Raw genomic sequence first — 17,104 nt, 5'->3', positions numbered from 1 at the left:
TAATTTAATTGCAAAATATCCTCGTCCTCGTTGTATATCCTGCAACAATACACGAATCATCGTTAATTATTTCTTAAGTAAATAAGTGTAAACTTAAATCATATTAACAGAAGTCCCGTTACACTGTAGAATGCATGAGTCCTTAAGCATGTTGTCAGGCAAGGTTCGACTGTTGTACCCCCCCCCCCCCCCCCCCCCAAAAAAAAGAAAACAACAAATCAAAACAAAATAAATGTATAAATAAATACTGTGAGTTGTAAAATGCTGTTACTTACTATGACATTTATAACCGTTGCCGATATAACCCTCATCACAAAAACATTTGTTGCGTTTGCAGGTGCCGTGTTCGTCACACTCCCTCTTTGGTTGCCCACATAGCTCTGTAACACATACATCGTCTATCAGCTGTATCGAATCATGACTAAATCATGGGTTTGCAGTTTCCAATGAAAATGACAGAAAATTAAGTTGAATTTTCAGGTTAAGGATCTGGCGTCGCTGATTCAAATGTGTAGTGATGTCATTTATATTGTGAGGAGTCATCTGTATTGTGAGGATTCATCTGTTGTTGATGATTAGAACATAAATGAAATCCTAAAAAAATATATGCATAACTGAGGAATCAGGACCCTTTCAGGTCTTGACATTCTAAGACAATGTAACAGAAAAAGAGAAAAAACAGAATATCAGGACTATCAGGCCTTGACGTTCTTAGATAATGAAAGAGATAGATTGAAAGTCTATTAATCAGGGCTCTTTCTAAGATGATGAAGAAGTTTACGTACACTGATGCATATTCTTACATGGCGTATCATGAAATGTTAAATAATACATGAATATCTTTCGTCTATAAGTGCCTTGTCCATAATTAGATTTTAATATTTACTTTTACATTCCACAGTTGCATTTCCATAGAAGCCTCGGTTACACTTGCATTTGTTTCGATTGCAATTTGAAAACTTCACGCACTCGTGTCCACCACAGGTATCTGAAATATACATATCGATACATACATATAGCAAAGACATACAAAATTATCCTTAGTCATAACCTTAACGTAAACAGTAGTGATCAACACCTCACAATGAAACAGCAGGATGAAAACCCTATCACAAATGTTTTAAGCAAACGGGAATACCAACCTGAACAGTTAATATGACCGATACCATAGTAACCCTTCTGACACACGCAACGGCGATTGTGTAAACAGTTAGCTTTGTCAGCGCAGGTCTTGCTTCCGCATATCACTGAAAAATAAAAAAAAATTGAATCAAAATGCACAGTTTGTATATTTTCTACGTGGTAATTATTGCATTTTGTTATATCTGTGGCTATGAGTCAATACAAAAATTGTTGTTCATGTGTGTTCACAGCTTACTCATTTTTTACAGTATTTTTGGAAATTATTAACCTTATAAGCAAGCCCACTGGTACTTCTGACATAAGACTATATCGTCAGCATACAGAATAATAAACATTTTTACAAAAACGCCATAGTATCCCCACATGTCTCTATAAGAAAATTTTCCAAATACAGCAATGCTAACATCTTAATCATCAATTCTACAATTACTATATATTTTAATTTGGACTTTCTAAATGTCATAAATAGAATTGTTAATTCCTTAATTGCTTCCTTATCAACATTCAGCTTCTACAAATATTCATATAGCTCATCTATTATCAGATCAATTTTCGCTTAAAGGATTCCAAAATCGTTTCGTTTTCCTAATTTCATCTTCAATTTCTTCTTGGTGGATGTTGTGATGATTTGATATTGGTAATACCTATGACACTATATGTACACTTGTCTACCATAGCTCGACGAGATATTATTTGGATGATAGTGATATTGATACGTACGTTTACACTGGTTATCTACCATTGTATACCCCTCTTCACATTGGCAACTGTAGTTACCCGGTGGACTGTTCACACATTTGGTTGATGCTGGACAATTGTGTGTGCCGTCAGTACATTCATTGATATCTGTGATGTAAATGCTTTATATCAATCATGGGAATATCGACGTGCAACCAACAGCAGTTGTATATAAATAGATAAAATTAGAAAACATCACCAAAACATAAAACAATATACTGAATATATTGAATAGGATTGACTGTAACCCTTGATATAAAGTAAGAGGCCAAAGGGGCTTAACGATCACGTATACTCTTAATTGATTCAGTCAATCTGACTCTTTTAGGACCCACCCATCAGCCTCAGTCTGGCCAACATGTGCATACAATCAAAATGCCATCAAACATAGATAATTTTTACCATTTTTTTTATCAAACACATAATACCCAAAAGGTGAGTTCCTTATATAAACTTGAGACCCCAGCGTCATGAATCTAGCTGACACATATCTCTGTATCTATACAAAATTATGTAGTTAATATGCACTGATTATCCTTCATCTTGTAGTCCTGGTCAAACCGACATGTATAGCATCCTGGTGGAGAAGGGCATATCACACTAATGAACTAATTGATTCTAGAAAAGTTTAGTTTTGGTAGCTTCACTTATGCCATTTGACATCCCCATAAACAAAGATGTAAATATTGTAACGAGACCTGTTCTGTCTATTTGTGTACTATAGAGAACAACCAACCAATTGAAAAAAATAGACATTTGAAAAATCCCCTGTGTAAAGAAAGTTGAGCCAGGGATAAAACATCTGGCAGTCACTGATTGGTCAGTATGTTAAGAAGTAACAAAATAGATATGTAGCCTGATAGATAACTATCAATAAGAAATGTTGATATAAATTTCGTAAGTCCGATTGAATTTTCCCCCCCAAAACGTTCAGGTCATAATAATTAACATATAAACATTTCAAATTTTGAGAATTTTTTCTACGAAATTCACCCACTTTCAAAATGGCTACCATGGAACAAAATTTGAGCTGAAGGACGACCTGTTTTTTGATAACGTGTGATATGAGACCCTTAATTTTTGTTTTAAACCATAATTGCCATATTGAATTCAAAAATTTTAATGATATCCTCCAAAACGTTAACACTGCAGTCTATGAAACAATTGGTTGGTCCCTTTATCATTCTCAAAAAAATCATTCTTTTACAGACATGATTATAAGTGTTATTACAGTGTGTCCATTTGCCATCCTTTCTGAAGTTAAACTTAAGTGCTTGTGGACTTAAACAGATTGACTGTGTCATCAGCAACGAATATATCAGCATTTATAAGTTCTTTTTCCTGAAAAAAAGGCATATTCTGTTTTCAGTTTATTGAAACTGTCAAATTGACATACCATTTTTGCCCTTTTATCTAAATTACTCAGATCATTAGCTATTTAACTGCAATTTCGTTTCTATTATTATCAATTAATCATAGTGAACAGTATCATCAATGAAGAGTGTTTGATTTTTTATACACATTAACAATATAAACGGACCCAGGACCTAGCCTTGTGCTTCAGGCTCCAGCTGCTTTTACGTTAATGAATGTTGAAAACACCTTTTATTGATACTCATCAATGTATCCTGTCAAAGCCTTTTCAAATTGTATCATAGGATTTTAATCAATAAAGAAAATCCACATGCCAAACCTTATCTTACATGTATCAATAGCAAAAAATAAAAATCTAATTCCAATGTTTTGGTCCGATTTATTTACAATGGTGTCTGATTTACTTATAAATTATTTGCTATGTTATTATATCACACTCTTCGAAATATTCAACAAATATCTAAAAGTAACAATTTACTGAAGCAATGTGTAATACATAATGGTTGATACTTAGTTTGCTATAGGTACACGGTGAAAAATAGAAATGTTTAACGCAAAGATTACTTGCGAATAACAGAAGACTTCTTTAATTTCAAACGAGAACTTGAAGGCATGTGACACGATTGATAAGTACTAGAAGGCGTATGACATTACTGACGGGTACTAGAAGCCTTGAAACACAACTGACGAGTACTAAAGGGACCACAGAACCAAATCAAAAATATATGGTGGGTTTTCCCCGTTTGGGCAGGAGATTTAATAGGAAGGTGAATGCATCGGGGCCTACTGATTGGATATTTAGGTGAAAGAGGTTTCCAAAGTTTTATGTGTGGGCTGGGCAATACATATGAATGTAAAATATATATAAAAAAAATTCCCGAGCCTGTTTTTGTCAGGGGGAGTTAATTAAGTGTGTATTTTGTTGTTTAGATGATTTTTTGGTGCTGAATTCAATACAAGATGGTGGCCCCCATATAAAAAAGTTCCAATCTGTAGAATTTTTAATCATTCTATTTACAGGTTTCCGAGATGACATTCTTCAAAATTATGGCTAGTGGACCACTGTTGAAAACTCCATTTAAGCAGTAAAGTGGTAAACTTTAACATTACCGTCTATGGGAAATCATTTGGTTCCGTTGTTCCTATAGGGCCTGTAACATTACTGACGAGTACTACGAGTCCAACAGCAGTACAGACGATGGTTATTTAATTTGGTGCTTATATATATAACTTTATTGTAAAAAAAAATGTGAAATGTAACAAGATTTAAGTTTTTTCTCCAAATTATTTTCAATAATGTTTTATATATATTTTTTATATATTTCAAATAACTATAAATCGTTAGATAAGAAGACAAACTAGTGCTTTGTTATCATATCATAATCCTCCGAATACTAAACATATATCTAAAATTTTTAATTATTTTACTGAAGAATAGTGTAATAGATTGACTAATAATTAGTAACATCATTGTCGGAACCGTTTCATGATGATGTTGATGAATATCACCACATTGTGCTCTAAAGATAATCGTTGACCAATATGACGTGTTTTTTATACTAATGAAATTAGATGTCATAAAAACTACAAAATCAAAATAAATACAATACTAGAAATTGTCAATGACACTTTCACACCTTTGACAATCTTAAGGGATGATTTACCTATGACCTTGAATGTAAGTAAAGGTCATTCATTTAAACAAACTTGTTATATCGTTATTCAAGCATGCTACAGACCGTATATATCAACTCCCTGGGCCTCTCGGTTATTCAGAAATCGTTTCAAGGTTTTAGCCAATTTGACACCTGTGACCTTGAATTTAGATTAAGGTGATACATTAGAACAACAAAAGCCTGTTACTGGCCAAATATCAAGTCCATAGACCTATTGGCTTTTTAGAAGATGTCGTTTAAAGATTTATTTATGATTGGGCAATCATAAAAAAAAATTAAAATGGCGTACCATCTGAACCGGAAGTGCTAAAAAAATTTGAAGATTCCAAAATAGTCAGAATGACATACTGCATTGATCTAAATAAAAATATTTTAGAAATGAAAAATTGGAAATTTGCACCTCATAGCAAACTTTTTTATCTGCCCTCTGACGTTAAAATTTCTAGTTATTAAAATTAGCGCCAGACATTATCTACAAATAACATAATTACGTGACCTCTGTAAAATGAATCCTTTGTGAGTTATGGCCATTTTAAACTTTTTAATACATGACGTCATGGCGGCCATATTGGATTTGAGACCGACCCCATGATAAGAAGGCTTGGTCAGTACCATCTAATAGTCATTTTGTCAAAGTTTGTGCAAACTGAATATGTATGTGTGTGTGAGGGTGTATGTTTGTTGATCTGAATATTTACACGTGTATAAGAGTATTTATGGTTTTATATGTACTTACCATAGTTTAATTGATGATGATAATGATGATATTAATTATGATGAGCATGATGATGAGATTATGATGATGATGATGATGATGATGATGATTATGATGGTGAGATTGTGATGGTGATGATGATGATGAAATTATGATGATGATGATTATGATGGTGGGATTATGATGATGATGATTATGATGATGAGATAAGGATGATTAGTATGATGATGATGATGATGATGATGAGATTAGAATGATGATGAGATTATGATGATAAAACTATGATGAGACTATGATGATTAATATGATTATGAGTATGATTATGATGATGAGATTGTGATGATGATGATTATGATTATGATGATGATGATTATGATGATGAGATTGTGACGATGATGAGATTGTGATGATGATGATGATTATGATGAAGAAAGATCTAGTTATATTGATGATGTGAAGATGATATTATGATTATGTAAACCATAGCTATTGGAATTGTTGTGTGTTTGTGTGTGTGTTTCTATGTATTTATGCATTAAAATGTTTTAAAAAATATAAAAAAAAAAATATTAAAAAAAGAGATAGATGTTACCATCGGAATACTTAAAAAAAACCAAAAAAAAAACAGTTGTTCTGTATCCAACTTTCAATTTGTTTTGGAAATAGCACTATTGTCTTGTTTGTCCTTTGTACGTGCAATTCTTCGAAGACACTGACAATACTTATGTATTCTAGTATTAATTAATCAACATTGCTATTTGTTTTTATAATCTCCAAATATTAAGTCCCTTTTTTGAACTTTTGAAGAAGATGTCGCTGAATTCTTCATGTGATAGACTGTGATAGGTTTAAATGACAAATAGTTGTATGATGCAGTTTTATTTAACATTTTTCATAGGGTTGACTTTTGAGTAAATATATATTTGATAGAGCTATTCATATGTTATATACTCCCTAATAAACGTCAATATAATCTCCTGTCGGAAACTAATGGAGTATGAGCGATCGTTAAATCGGTGGGGTTAACTCATTGTGCCACACAATGTGACGGGAACAACAACAGGTACTATTAGTATACTCAATGTACCACGTAGCATTGCTTTTGTCCCCTCATCTACAATAGTTATGTTTAATATCGATTTGTAGTTGTGCAAGCCAATAAAATGATATCAATGTTAAAAAAAAATTTGTGCTAAATTTCAAGGTGGAACTCGAAACATACTTAGTACCAAATAGAACCAAAATATTCAAAATGGTATACTGCGTTAACGACAAATGTTACCGAAAAATTAAACATATCAAAATCATCAGAATGACATACTGCATCATACTATGGAAATTTGTTTGAACAAATTTGAACAATGAATATTTTCTAAAAATAGACAAACTTAGCCCCTCGCGAGCTTTTTTATTTGACCTTTGACCTAAAGGTTGTAATAATATGAATGTTAGCCCCAGACTAAATGTACCATAATAGTATAACATTACTTTAGTATCTTTAATACTTTTTGAGTTAAGGTCAATTTAAACGCTTTAAGAATGACGTCATGGCGGCCATATTGAATTCTTGACCTGCTTTTCAAAGTTTTTGACACATGTTCATACCTTGGCCAAAGACAATTAACCTAATCCTTACCAATCAAAAGATTAATACGCCACAAAAACGACAGAAGAATAATTAGAATAAGAATAAGAAACATAACGAAAACAATAGGTCTTTTCACAATTGGTGAAAAGCCCTAATGACATATTTTTAAAGAACAAACAAATATATACCGATCAATACATTAATATTACTTGCCTTCACATATTTGACCTTTCATTTTGAATCCGTCTTTGCATTTACAGGAGAATCCGGGAGTTTCGTTAGTGCACTCAGCATTTTCTGGACACGCGTTTTCATCTTGGGAACATTCGTTGATATCTGAACGTGGATAAAGATGCCATTGTTATGGTGAAAGACAATTTCGAAGCTTATTTTAAGTCAACATATATATATTTATAGGCGTTTTTACCTGTGTACACGCATATATATGTGGAACAAATCTTGATGATCAATGATCAATCATTTTCCTTCTGCATTAGCTTCCCCGTGATTTTAAATATAAACATTTGGTTAGAACAGGATGAACAGGTTTCAACAAATAGCAATATAGTAAACAGCGATCTAAAATCTGACAAGAAGGAAGAATTCGTACTGAAGTTGGTGTGAATGCGATATCTAGTTAGAAACAATTTATTATGTAATTGATCATATATGGTTAATTGACATTTTGTTTTGTTATCTGAAGTTTTAGAAAAATAAATATGCTACTCGTATCTGAAACAAGATCTATTTTTATACAGTAATGTTTCACGTAAAGATTACTTTCGAGTACTAAAAGGCTTGTTAAATTACAGACGAGTACAAGAAGATCTATAACAGAACTTACGGCTACTAGAATGTCTGTAACATTACCGACGAGTACTAAACTGCCGAATTTATTACTTTTGACGACTAGAAGACATGCTGTGATACAGACAATTACGAGAAGGACTGTAATATTACTGACAGGTACTATACAGCCTGTTACATTACCGATGGGTACTATACGGCCGCTAATATTACTGACGGCTACTATACGACCATTAATATTACTGACAGGTACTATACGGCCATTAATACCACTGACGAGTAATAGAAGGCCTCGTATATTTCAGATGAGTACTAGAAATCCGACAGCATTACTGACGAATGGCAGTTTCTATTTATTGCTTGGTATACGTTATTACTAATTGTGCTTATATCTGCTTTCTAAAAATATATTCTAGTATGGAAATGATAAAGCTATATCGTATAAAAAATGTGTGTTAACTGTGATGTATTTGGACATGATATATAGCTATATCACAATATGTGTATGTTGTATGTAATAAGATTTAAAATTTTAGTACAATTTTTTTTCCAATAATGCCATTTATTCCAAATAACTGATTAAGGTAAATCATAAGGTATGTAGTGCTTTGTAAATAAATCACACTACTCCGGATATTAAACCAATATATAAATATAACATTTTAAATTATTTCACTGAATTATTGTGTTGTATGTATTGGCTGATAATAAGAAATGTCATTATCAGAACCTTGGCTTGATATAGCATGAATGTCGGCTATTTTGCAAGAGGATTGTACTATAACTGTTTCTAAAGTCTTGTTACAGAGAAGTGTGGGAGGTCGTGTTAGTGTGTCATCTGTGTCATCAGTTTTCAATTCAATGACCATAATGACTGAAATTTGTGTTGATGAATATCACTACATTGTCCTTTATAGATAGTAGATGCACATTTTAATGTGGTTGTGTTGAATGGTTATGTAATGAGAGGTCAACAAAATTACAAAATAATAATACACGTATATACAATTCAATATATATCTAAATATCAAACTTTGTTTACATATAGAATAATACATTAATTTTACTTGCCTTCACATATTTGACCAATCATTTTGAAACCGTCTTTGCATTTACAGGAGAATCCGGGAGTTTCGTTAGTGCACTCAGCATTATCTGGACACGCGTTTTCATCTTGGGAACATTCGTTGATATCTGAACGTGGATAAAGATGCCATTGTTATGATGAAAGACAACTTCAAAGTTTATTTTAAGTGAACATATACATACATGTTTATAGACGTCTTTACCCGTGTACACGCATATATATGTGGAACAAATCTTGCCAAGTGTATTATTTCTTGTCACCTATAATAATTAATGTTGTGTTTCTTTTATATATACGTATATATGTCATCACCATTCATTATAATTGCTGCCATTGTATATATCATCTCATACTTGTATATGGAAAAGGACGATATATAAGTTGAATAACTTGTGTCCAATTCCTATTGAATTTTTCAATAAAAATATGTTTAAACTAAACAAATCTTGATAATGATCAATCATTTTCCTTCTACATTAGCTTCCACATTATGTTACGATCCACATGGTTTTATATATAAACATTCGGTCAAAACAGGATGAACAGGTTTCTATAAATAACAATATAGTAAACAGCAATCTAAAATCTGACAAGAAGGAAGAATTCGTACTGAAGTTGGTGTGCATGCGATATTAAGTTAGAAACAAGTTCTAATGTAATTGACCATATATGGTAAATTGACATTTTGTTTTGTTATCTGAAGTTTTAGAAAAATAAATATGCTACTCGTATCTGAAACAAGATCTATTTTTATACAGTAATGTTTCACGTAAAGATTACTTTCGAGTACTTAAAGGCTTGTTAAATTACAGACGAGTACAAGAAGATCTTTAACATAACTTACGGCTACTAGAATGTCTGTAACATTACCAACGAGTACTAAAAGGCAGAATTTATTACTTTTGACGACTAGAAGGCATGCTGTGATACAGACAATTACGAGAAGGACTGTAATATTACTGACATGTATTATAAGGCCTGTAACATTACTGACAGGTACTATACAGCCTGTTACATTACCGACGGGTACTATACGGCCGCTAATATTACTGACGAGTAATAGAAGGCCTCGTATATTTCAGATGAGTACTAGAAATCCGACAGCATTACTGACGAACGGCAGTTTCTATTTATTGCTTGGTATACGTTATTACTAATGGTGCTAATATCTGCTTTCTAAAAACATATTCTAGTATGGAAATGATAAAGCTATACCTTAAAAAACGGGTGAACTGTGATGTGTTTGAACATGATATATAGCTATATCACAATATGTGTATGTTGTATGTAATAAGATTGAAGATTTTTGTCTAAATCATTTCCATTGGTGCCATTTATTTCAAATAACTGATTAAGGTAAATCATAAGGTATGTAGTGCTTTGTAAATAAATCACACTACTCCGGATATTAAACCAATATGTTAATATAACATTTTAAATTATTTTACTGAATATTGTGTTGTATATATATTGGCTGATAATAAGTTACATCATTATCAGAACATTGGTTTGATACAGCATAAATGTCGGCAATTTTTCAAGAGGATTCTACTATAACTGTTTCTAAAGCCTTCTTACAGAGAAGTGTGGGAGGTCATTATAGTGTGTCATCTGTGTCATCAGTTTCAATTCCATGACCATAATTCCTGAAATTTGTGTTGATGAATCAGGATGATCAGGATTATCAGGATGAACTATTATCTATCCATTTACGTTTGCATTATCTGTCAAACTATGCTACGAATTACAAGATTTGAAATCTATACAGTTGATTGGAACAAGATCAATAGGTTTTCAATACATAGCAATAAAGTAAACAGTGAACAATCTGACAAGAAGGAAGAATTCATACTGAGGTTAGCTTTAGTGCGATATTAAGTTAGAAAACATTTTATAATGTTATTCATCATGTACAGTTGATTGCCATAATCTGTTGTCTTCTGAGTATTAGAAATATTAAATATGCTACTCGTATGTGAAAAAAATTCTATTTGTATACAGTTAAGTTTGACGAAAAGACTAGTTTCAAGTACAAAAAGGCTTGTTAAATTACAAACGAGTACTGCTTGTGGGCCTTTATCATGACAGACGAGTACTATATGTCCTGTAATATTACTGACGAGTAATAGAAGATCTGTAACATTACTGACTGGTACTATACGTCCTGTAACATAACATACAGGTACGAGATGACCATTAACATGAATGACGAGTACTAGAAGGTCTGTAACATTACTGACGAGTACTAGAAAGTCTGTAACATTACTGACGAGTACTAGAAGGTCTGTAACATTACTGACGAGAAGTAGAAGATATGTAACATTACAAACGGGTACTATATTTCCTGTAACATAACTTACGGGTACTAGAAGATCATTAACATAACTTACGGGTACTAGATTACCATTAACATTACTGACGAGTAATAGAAGGCCTGTAACCTTTCTGACGAGTAATAGAAAGCATGTAACCTTACTGACGAGTAATAAAAGGCATGGTATATTTCAGATGAGTCCGGCAGCACTACTGACGAATGCTAGTTTCTGTTTATTGTTTGGAAAACATTATATCCAATATTTGGTTCTTATATCTGCTTTCTACCAACATATTGGGTGTTTTCTAAGAGGATTGTATCATAACTGATTCTAAAGTCTTTTTCATAGAAGTGTGAGAGGTTGTATTATCTTGTCATCTGTGTAATCAGTTTTCAATTCAATTACCACAAAGACTGTTATTTGTGTTGATGAATATCCCTATATTGTCCTTTATAGATAATCGGTGACCAATATGATGTGTGTTGTTTAACACTTATGACATGCGATACGACTAAAACTGCAAAATACTAATAAATACAATATAATATATATTTAATCAGATAACGTTATAGATGTACAGATCAATACATTCATTTTACTTGCCTTCACATATTTGACCAATCATTTCGAAACCGTCTTTGCATTTACAGGAGAATCCAGGAGTTTCGTTAGTGCAATCAGCATTATCTGGACACGCGTTTTCATCTTGGGAACATTCGTTGATATCTGAACGTAGATAAAGATACCGTTGTTATCAAGAGAGGCAACTTCAGAACATATTCTAAGACATCATTTACTTGTGCATAGACATCTTCATATAATGAAGGACACGTATATATGTAGAAGAAATCAGGATGAACTATTATCTTTCCATTTACTTTTGCCTTATCTGCCAAATTATGCCACGGACTACAGCATTTGAAATATATACAGTTGATTGGAACAAGATCAATAGGTTTCAATAAATAGCAATAAAGTAAACAGCGATCTAAAATCTGACAAGAAGGAAGAATTCATACTGAAGTTAGCTTAAGTGCGATATTAAGTTAGAAAACATTTTATAATGTTATTCATCATATACAGTTAATTGCCATAGTCTGTTGTCTTCTGAGTATTAGGATAATTAAATATGCTACTCGTGTGTGAAACAATTTCTATTTGTATACAGGTAAGTTTCACGTAAAGACTAGTTTCAATAACAAAAAGGCTTGTTCAATTACAAACGAGTACTGCTAGTGGGCCTTTATCATTACAGACGAGTACTATATGCCCTTTAACATTACTGACGAGTAACAGAAGACCTGTAACATTACTGACTGGTACTATACGTCCTGTAACATAACATACGGGTACGGGATGACCATTAACATGAATGACGAGTACTAGAAGGTCTGTAACATTACTGACGAGTACTGGAAATCTGTAACATTACTGACGAGTAGTAGAAGGCATGTAACATTACTGACTGGTACTATACGTCCTGTAACATAACACAAGGGTACGGGATGACCATTAACATGAATGACGAGTACTAGAAGGTCTGTAACATTACTGACGAGTAATAGAAGGCACGTAACCTTACTGACGAGTAATAGAATGTCTGTAAAATTACTGACGAGTAATAGAAGATATGTTACATTACTGACCGGCACTGTACGTCCTGTAACATAACGTACAGGTACGGGATGACCTTTAACATTACTGACGAGTAATAGATGGCCTGTAACATTAATGACGAGTACTAGAATGTCTGTAACATTACTGACGAGTACTAGAAGGCCTGTTACACAACTTACGGCTGCTAGATGACCATTAACATTACTGACGAGTAAAAGAAGGCCTGTGGCATTGCTGACGAGTACTCTACGTCCTGTAATATAAGTTACGGGTACTAGATGACCAATGCCATTACTGACGAGTAATAGAAGGCATGTCACATTATTTACGAGTAATAGAAGGCATGTGATATTTCAGATGTTTCCTACAGCATTACTGACGATTGCTAGTTTCTGTTTATTGCTTTTAAGACATTACATCTAATATTTCGTTCTTAGATCTGCTTTCTACTAACATACTCTAGCATGAAAATGATAAACTATATCGCACCAAGTTGTATGGTGTGTGTAATAAGAGTTAAGATTTTGGTCCAAATTATTTGCAATGGTGCTATATATTTCAAATAACTGATTTACGTATGTCATCAGGTAAGAAGACAAAATAGTGCTTTGTTATTATATCACAACCCTTCGGATATCAAAACCTATATAGAAAATTAACATTTTAGATTTGTTTACTGAACTATTGTGTAATAGATATTGGCTGATAATTAGTGACATCATTATTATAAAATTTGCCTAATAAAGCATGAATTTTGGCTGTTTTCTAAGAGGATTGTATCATAACTGTTCCTAAAGTCTTTTTACATAGAAGTGTGAGAGGTCGTGTTATTTTGTCATCTGTGTAATCGGTTTTCAATACTATTATCATAATGAATGTTATTTGTGTTGATGAATATCCCTATATTGTCCTTTATAGATAATCGGTGACCAATATGATGTGTGTTGTTTAACACTTATGACATGCGATACGACTAAAACTACAAAATACAAATAAATACAATGAAATATATATCTAATCAGATAACGTTATAGATGTACAGATCAATACATTCATTTTACTTGCCTTCACATATTTGACCAATCATTTCGAAACCGTCTTTGCATTTACAGGAGAATCCAGGAGTTTCGTTAGTGCAATCAGCATTATCTGGACACGCGTTTTCATCTTGGGAACATTCGTTGATATCTGAATGTAGATAAAGATACCGTTGTTATCAAGAGATGGCAACTTCAGAACATATTCTAAGACATCATTTACTTGTGCATAGACATCTTCATATGATGAAGTACACGTATATATGTAGAAGAAATCAGGATGATCTATTATCTATCCATTTACTTTTGCCTTATCTGCCAAATTATGCCACGGACTACAACATTTGAAATCTATACAGTTGATTGGAACAAGATCAATAGGTTTCAATAAATAGCAATAAAGTAAACAGCGATCGAAAATCTGACAAGAAGGAAGAATTCATACTGAAGTTAGCTTTAGTGCCATATTAAGGTAGAAAACATTTTATAATGTTATTCATCATATACAATTAATTGCCATAGTCTGTTGTCTTCTGAGTATTAGAAAAAATAAATATGCTACTCGTGTGTGAAACAATTTCTATTTGTATACAGTTAAGTTTCACGTAAAGACTAGTTTCAACAACAAAAAGACTTGTTCAATTACAAACGAGTCCTGCTAGTGGGCCTTTATCATGACAGACGAGTACTATATGCCCTTTAACATTACTGACGAGTAATAGAAGATCTGTAACATTACTGACTGGTACTATACGTCCTGTAACATAACATACGGGTACGGGATGACCATTAACATTACTGAAGAGTACTAGAAGGTCTGTAACATTACTGACGAGTAATAGGTCTGTAATATTACTGACGGGTACTATATTTCCTGTAACATACCTTACGGGTACTAGATTTCCATTAACATTACTGACGAGTAATAGAAGGCCTGTAATCTTTCTGATGAGTAATAGAAAGCATGTAACCTTACTGACGAGTAATAAACGGCATGGTATATTTCAGATGAGTCCGGCAGCACTACTGACGAATGATGGTTTCTGTTTATTGCTTGGAAAACATTATATCCAATATTTGGTTCTTATATCTGCTTTCTACCAACATATTGGGTGTTTTCTAAGAGGATTGTATCATAACTGATTCTGAGGTCTTTTTCCATAGAAGTGTGAGAGGTTGTATTATCTTGTCATCTGTGTAATCAGTTTTCAATTCAATTACCACAAAGACTGTTATTTGTGTTGATGAATATCCCTATATTGTCCTTTATAGGTAATCGGTGACCAATATGATGTGTGTTGTTTAACATTTATGACATGCGATACGACTAAAACTACAAAATACAAATAAATACAATAATATATATATATATATATATCTAATCAGATAACGTTATAGATGTACAGATCAATACATTCATTTTACTTGCCTTCACATATTTGACCAATCATTTCGAAACCGTCTTTGCATTTACAGGAGAATCCAGGAGTTTCGTTAGTGCAATCAGCATTATCTGGACACGCGTTTTCATCTTGGGAACATTCGTTGATATCTGAACGTAGATAAAGATACCGTTGTTATCAAGAGAGGCAACTTCAGAACATATTCTAAGACATCATTTACTTGTGCATAGACATCTTCATATAATGAAGTACACGTATATATGTAGAAGAAATCAGGATGATCTATTATCTATTACATTACTTTTGCCTTATCTGCCAAATTATGCCACGGACTACAAGATTTGAAATCTATACAGTTGATTGGAACAAGATCAATAGGTTTCAATAAATAGCAATAAAGTAAACAGCGATCTAAAATCTGACAAGAAGGAAGAATTCATACTGAAGTTAGCTGTCGTGCGATATTAAGTTAGAAAGCATTTTGTAATATTATTGATCATATACAGTTAATTGCCATAGTCTGTTGTTTCCTAAGTATTAGAAAAATTAAATATGCTACCCGTAACTGAAACAATTTTTATTTGTATACAGTTAAGTTTCACGTAAAGACTAGTTTCATTTAGAAAAAGGCTTGTTAAATTACAAACGCGTACTGCTAGTGGGTCCTTATCATTACAGACGAGTACTAGATGTCCTGTAACATTACTGGCGAGTAATAGAAGATCTGTTACATTACTGACGGGTATTATACGTCCTGTAACATAACTTACGGGTACGGGATGACCATTAACATTACTGACGAGTAATAGATGGCCTGTAACATTAATGACGAGTACTAGAATGTCTGTAACATTACTGATTAGTACAAGAAGGTCTGTTACACAACTTACGGCTTATAGATGACCATTAACATTACTGACGAGTAAAAGAAGGCCTGTAACATTGCTGACGAGTACTCTACGTCCTGTAATATAAGTTACGGGTACTAGATGACCAATAACATTACTGACGAGTAATATAAGGCATGTCACATTACTGACGAGAAAAACAAGGCATGTAATATTTCAGATGTTTCCGACAGCATTACTGACGATTGCTAGTTTCTGTTTATTGCTTGAAAGACATTCCATCTAATATTTCGTTCTTAGATCTGCGTTCTACTAACATATTCTAGCATGAAAATGATAAACTATATCGCACTAAGTTGTATGGTGTGTGTAATAAGAGTTAAGATTTTGGTCCAAATTATTTCCAATCGTGCTATATATTTCAAATAACTGATTTACGTATGTCATCAGGTAAGAAGACAAAATAGTGCTTTGTGTTATAATATCATAACCCTTCGGATATCAAACCTTTATATAAAATAAACATTTTAGATTAGTTTACTGAACTATTGTGTAATAGATGTTGGCTGATAATAAGTGACATCATTATTATAACGTTTGCCTAATAAAGCATGAATTTTGGCTGTTTTCTAAGAGGATTGTGTCATAACTGTTCCTAAAGTCTTTTTACATAGAAGTGTGAGAGGTCGTGTTATTTTGTCATCTGTGTAATCGGTTTTCAATTCTATGATCATAATGAATGTTATTTGTGTTGAT

At 32.7% G+C, this 17,104-nt stretch overlaps 1 protein-coding gene and 1 long non-coding RNA gene across 2 annotated transcripts in view; both read right to left on the bottom strand.

Annotated features, from left to right (window-relative positions):
- Positions 1-886: 886 nt before the first annotated feature.
- LOC117323918 lies at positions 887-1,972 on the bottom strand. The gene is made up of 3 exons (XR_004531859.1): positions 1,864-1,972; positions 1,143-1,247; positions 887-988 (listed from the first exon to the last, which is right to left on the bottom strand). It is a non-coding gene; the product is annotated as an uncharacterized LOC117323918 (long non-coding RNA).
- A 5,467-nt stretch (positions 1,973-7,439) lies between these two features.
- Positions 7,440-17,104, bottom strand: part of LOC117322715 (fibrillin-1-like) — a 33,249-nt gene continuing 23,584 nt past the window's right edge. Inside the window, exon 13 of the mRNA XM_033877654.1 lies at positions 7,440-7,570. Within this exon, the coding sequence (XP_033733545.1) occupies positions 7,440-7,570 (131 nt within the window). The remainder of the gene's footprint in view (positions 7,571-17,104) is intronic.

Source organism: Pecten maximus, chromosome 3 (assembly GCF_902652985.1).
Source record: "Pecten maximus chromosome 3, xPecMax1.1, whole genome shotgun sequence".
NCBI lineage: Eukaryota > Metazoa > Mollusca > Bivalvia > Pectinida > Pectinidae > Pecten > Pecten maximus.
Note: the sequence above shows the minus strand (reverse complement) of the source record. Positions and strands in the feature narration are given on the sequence as shown.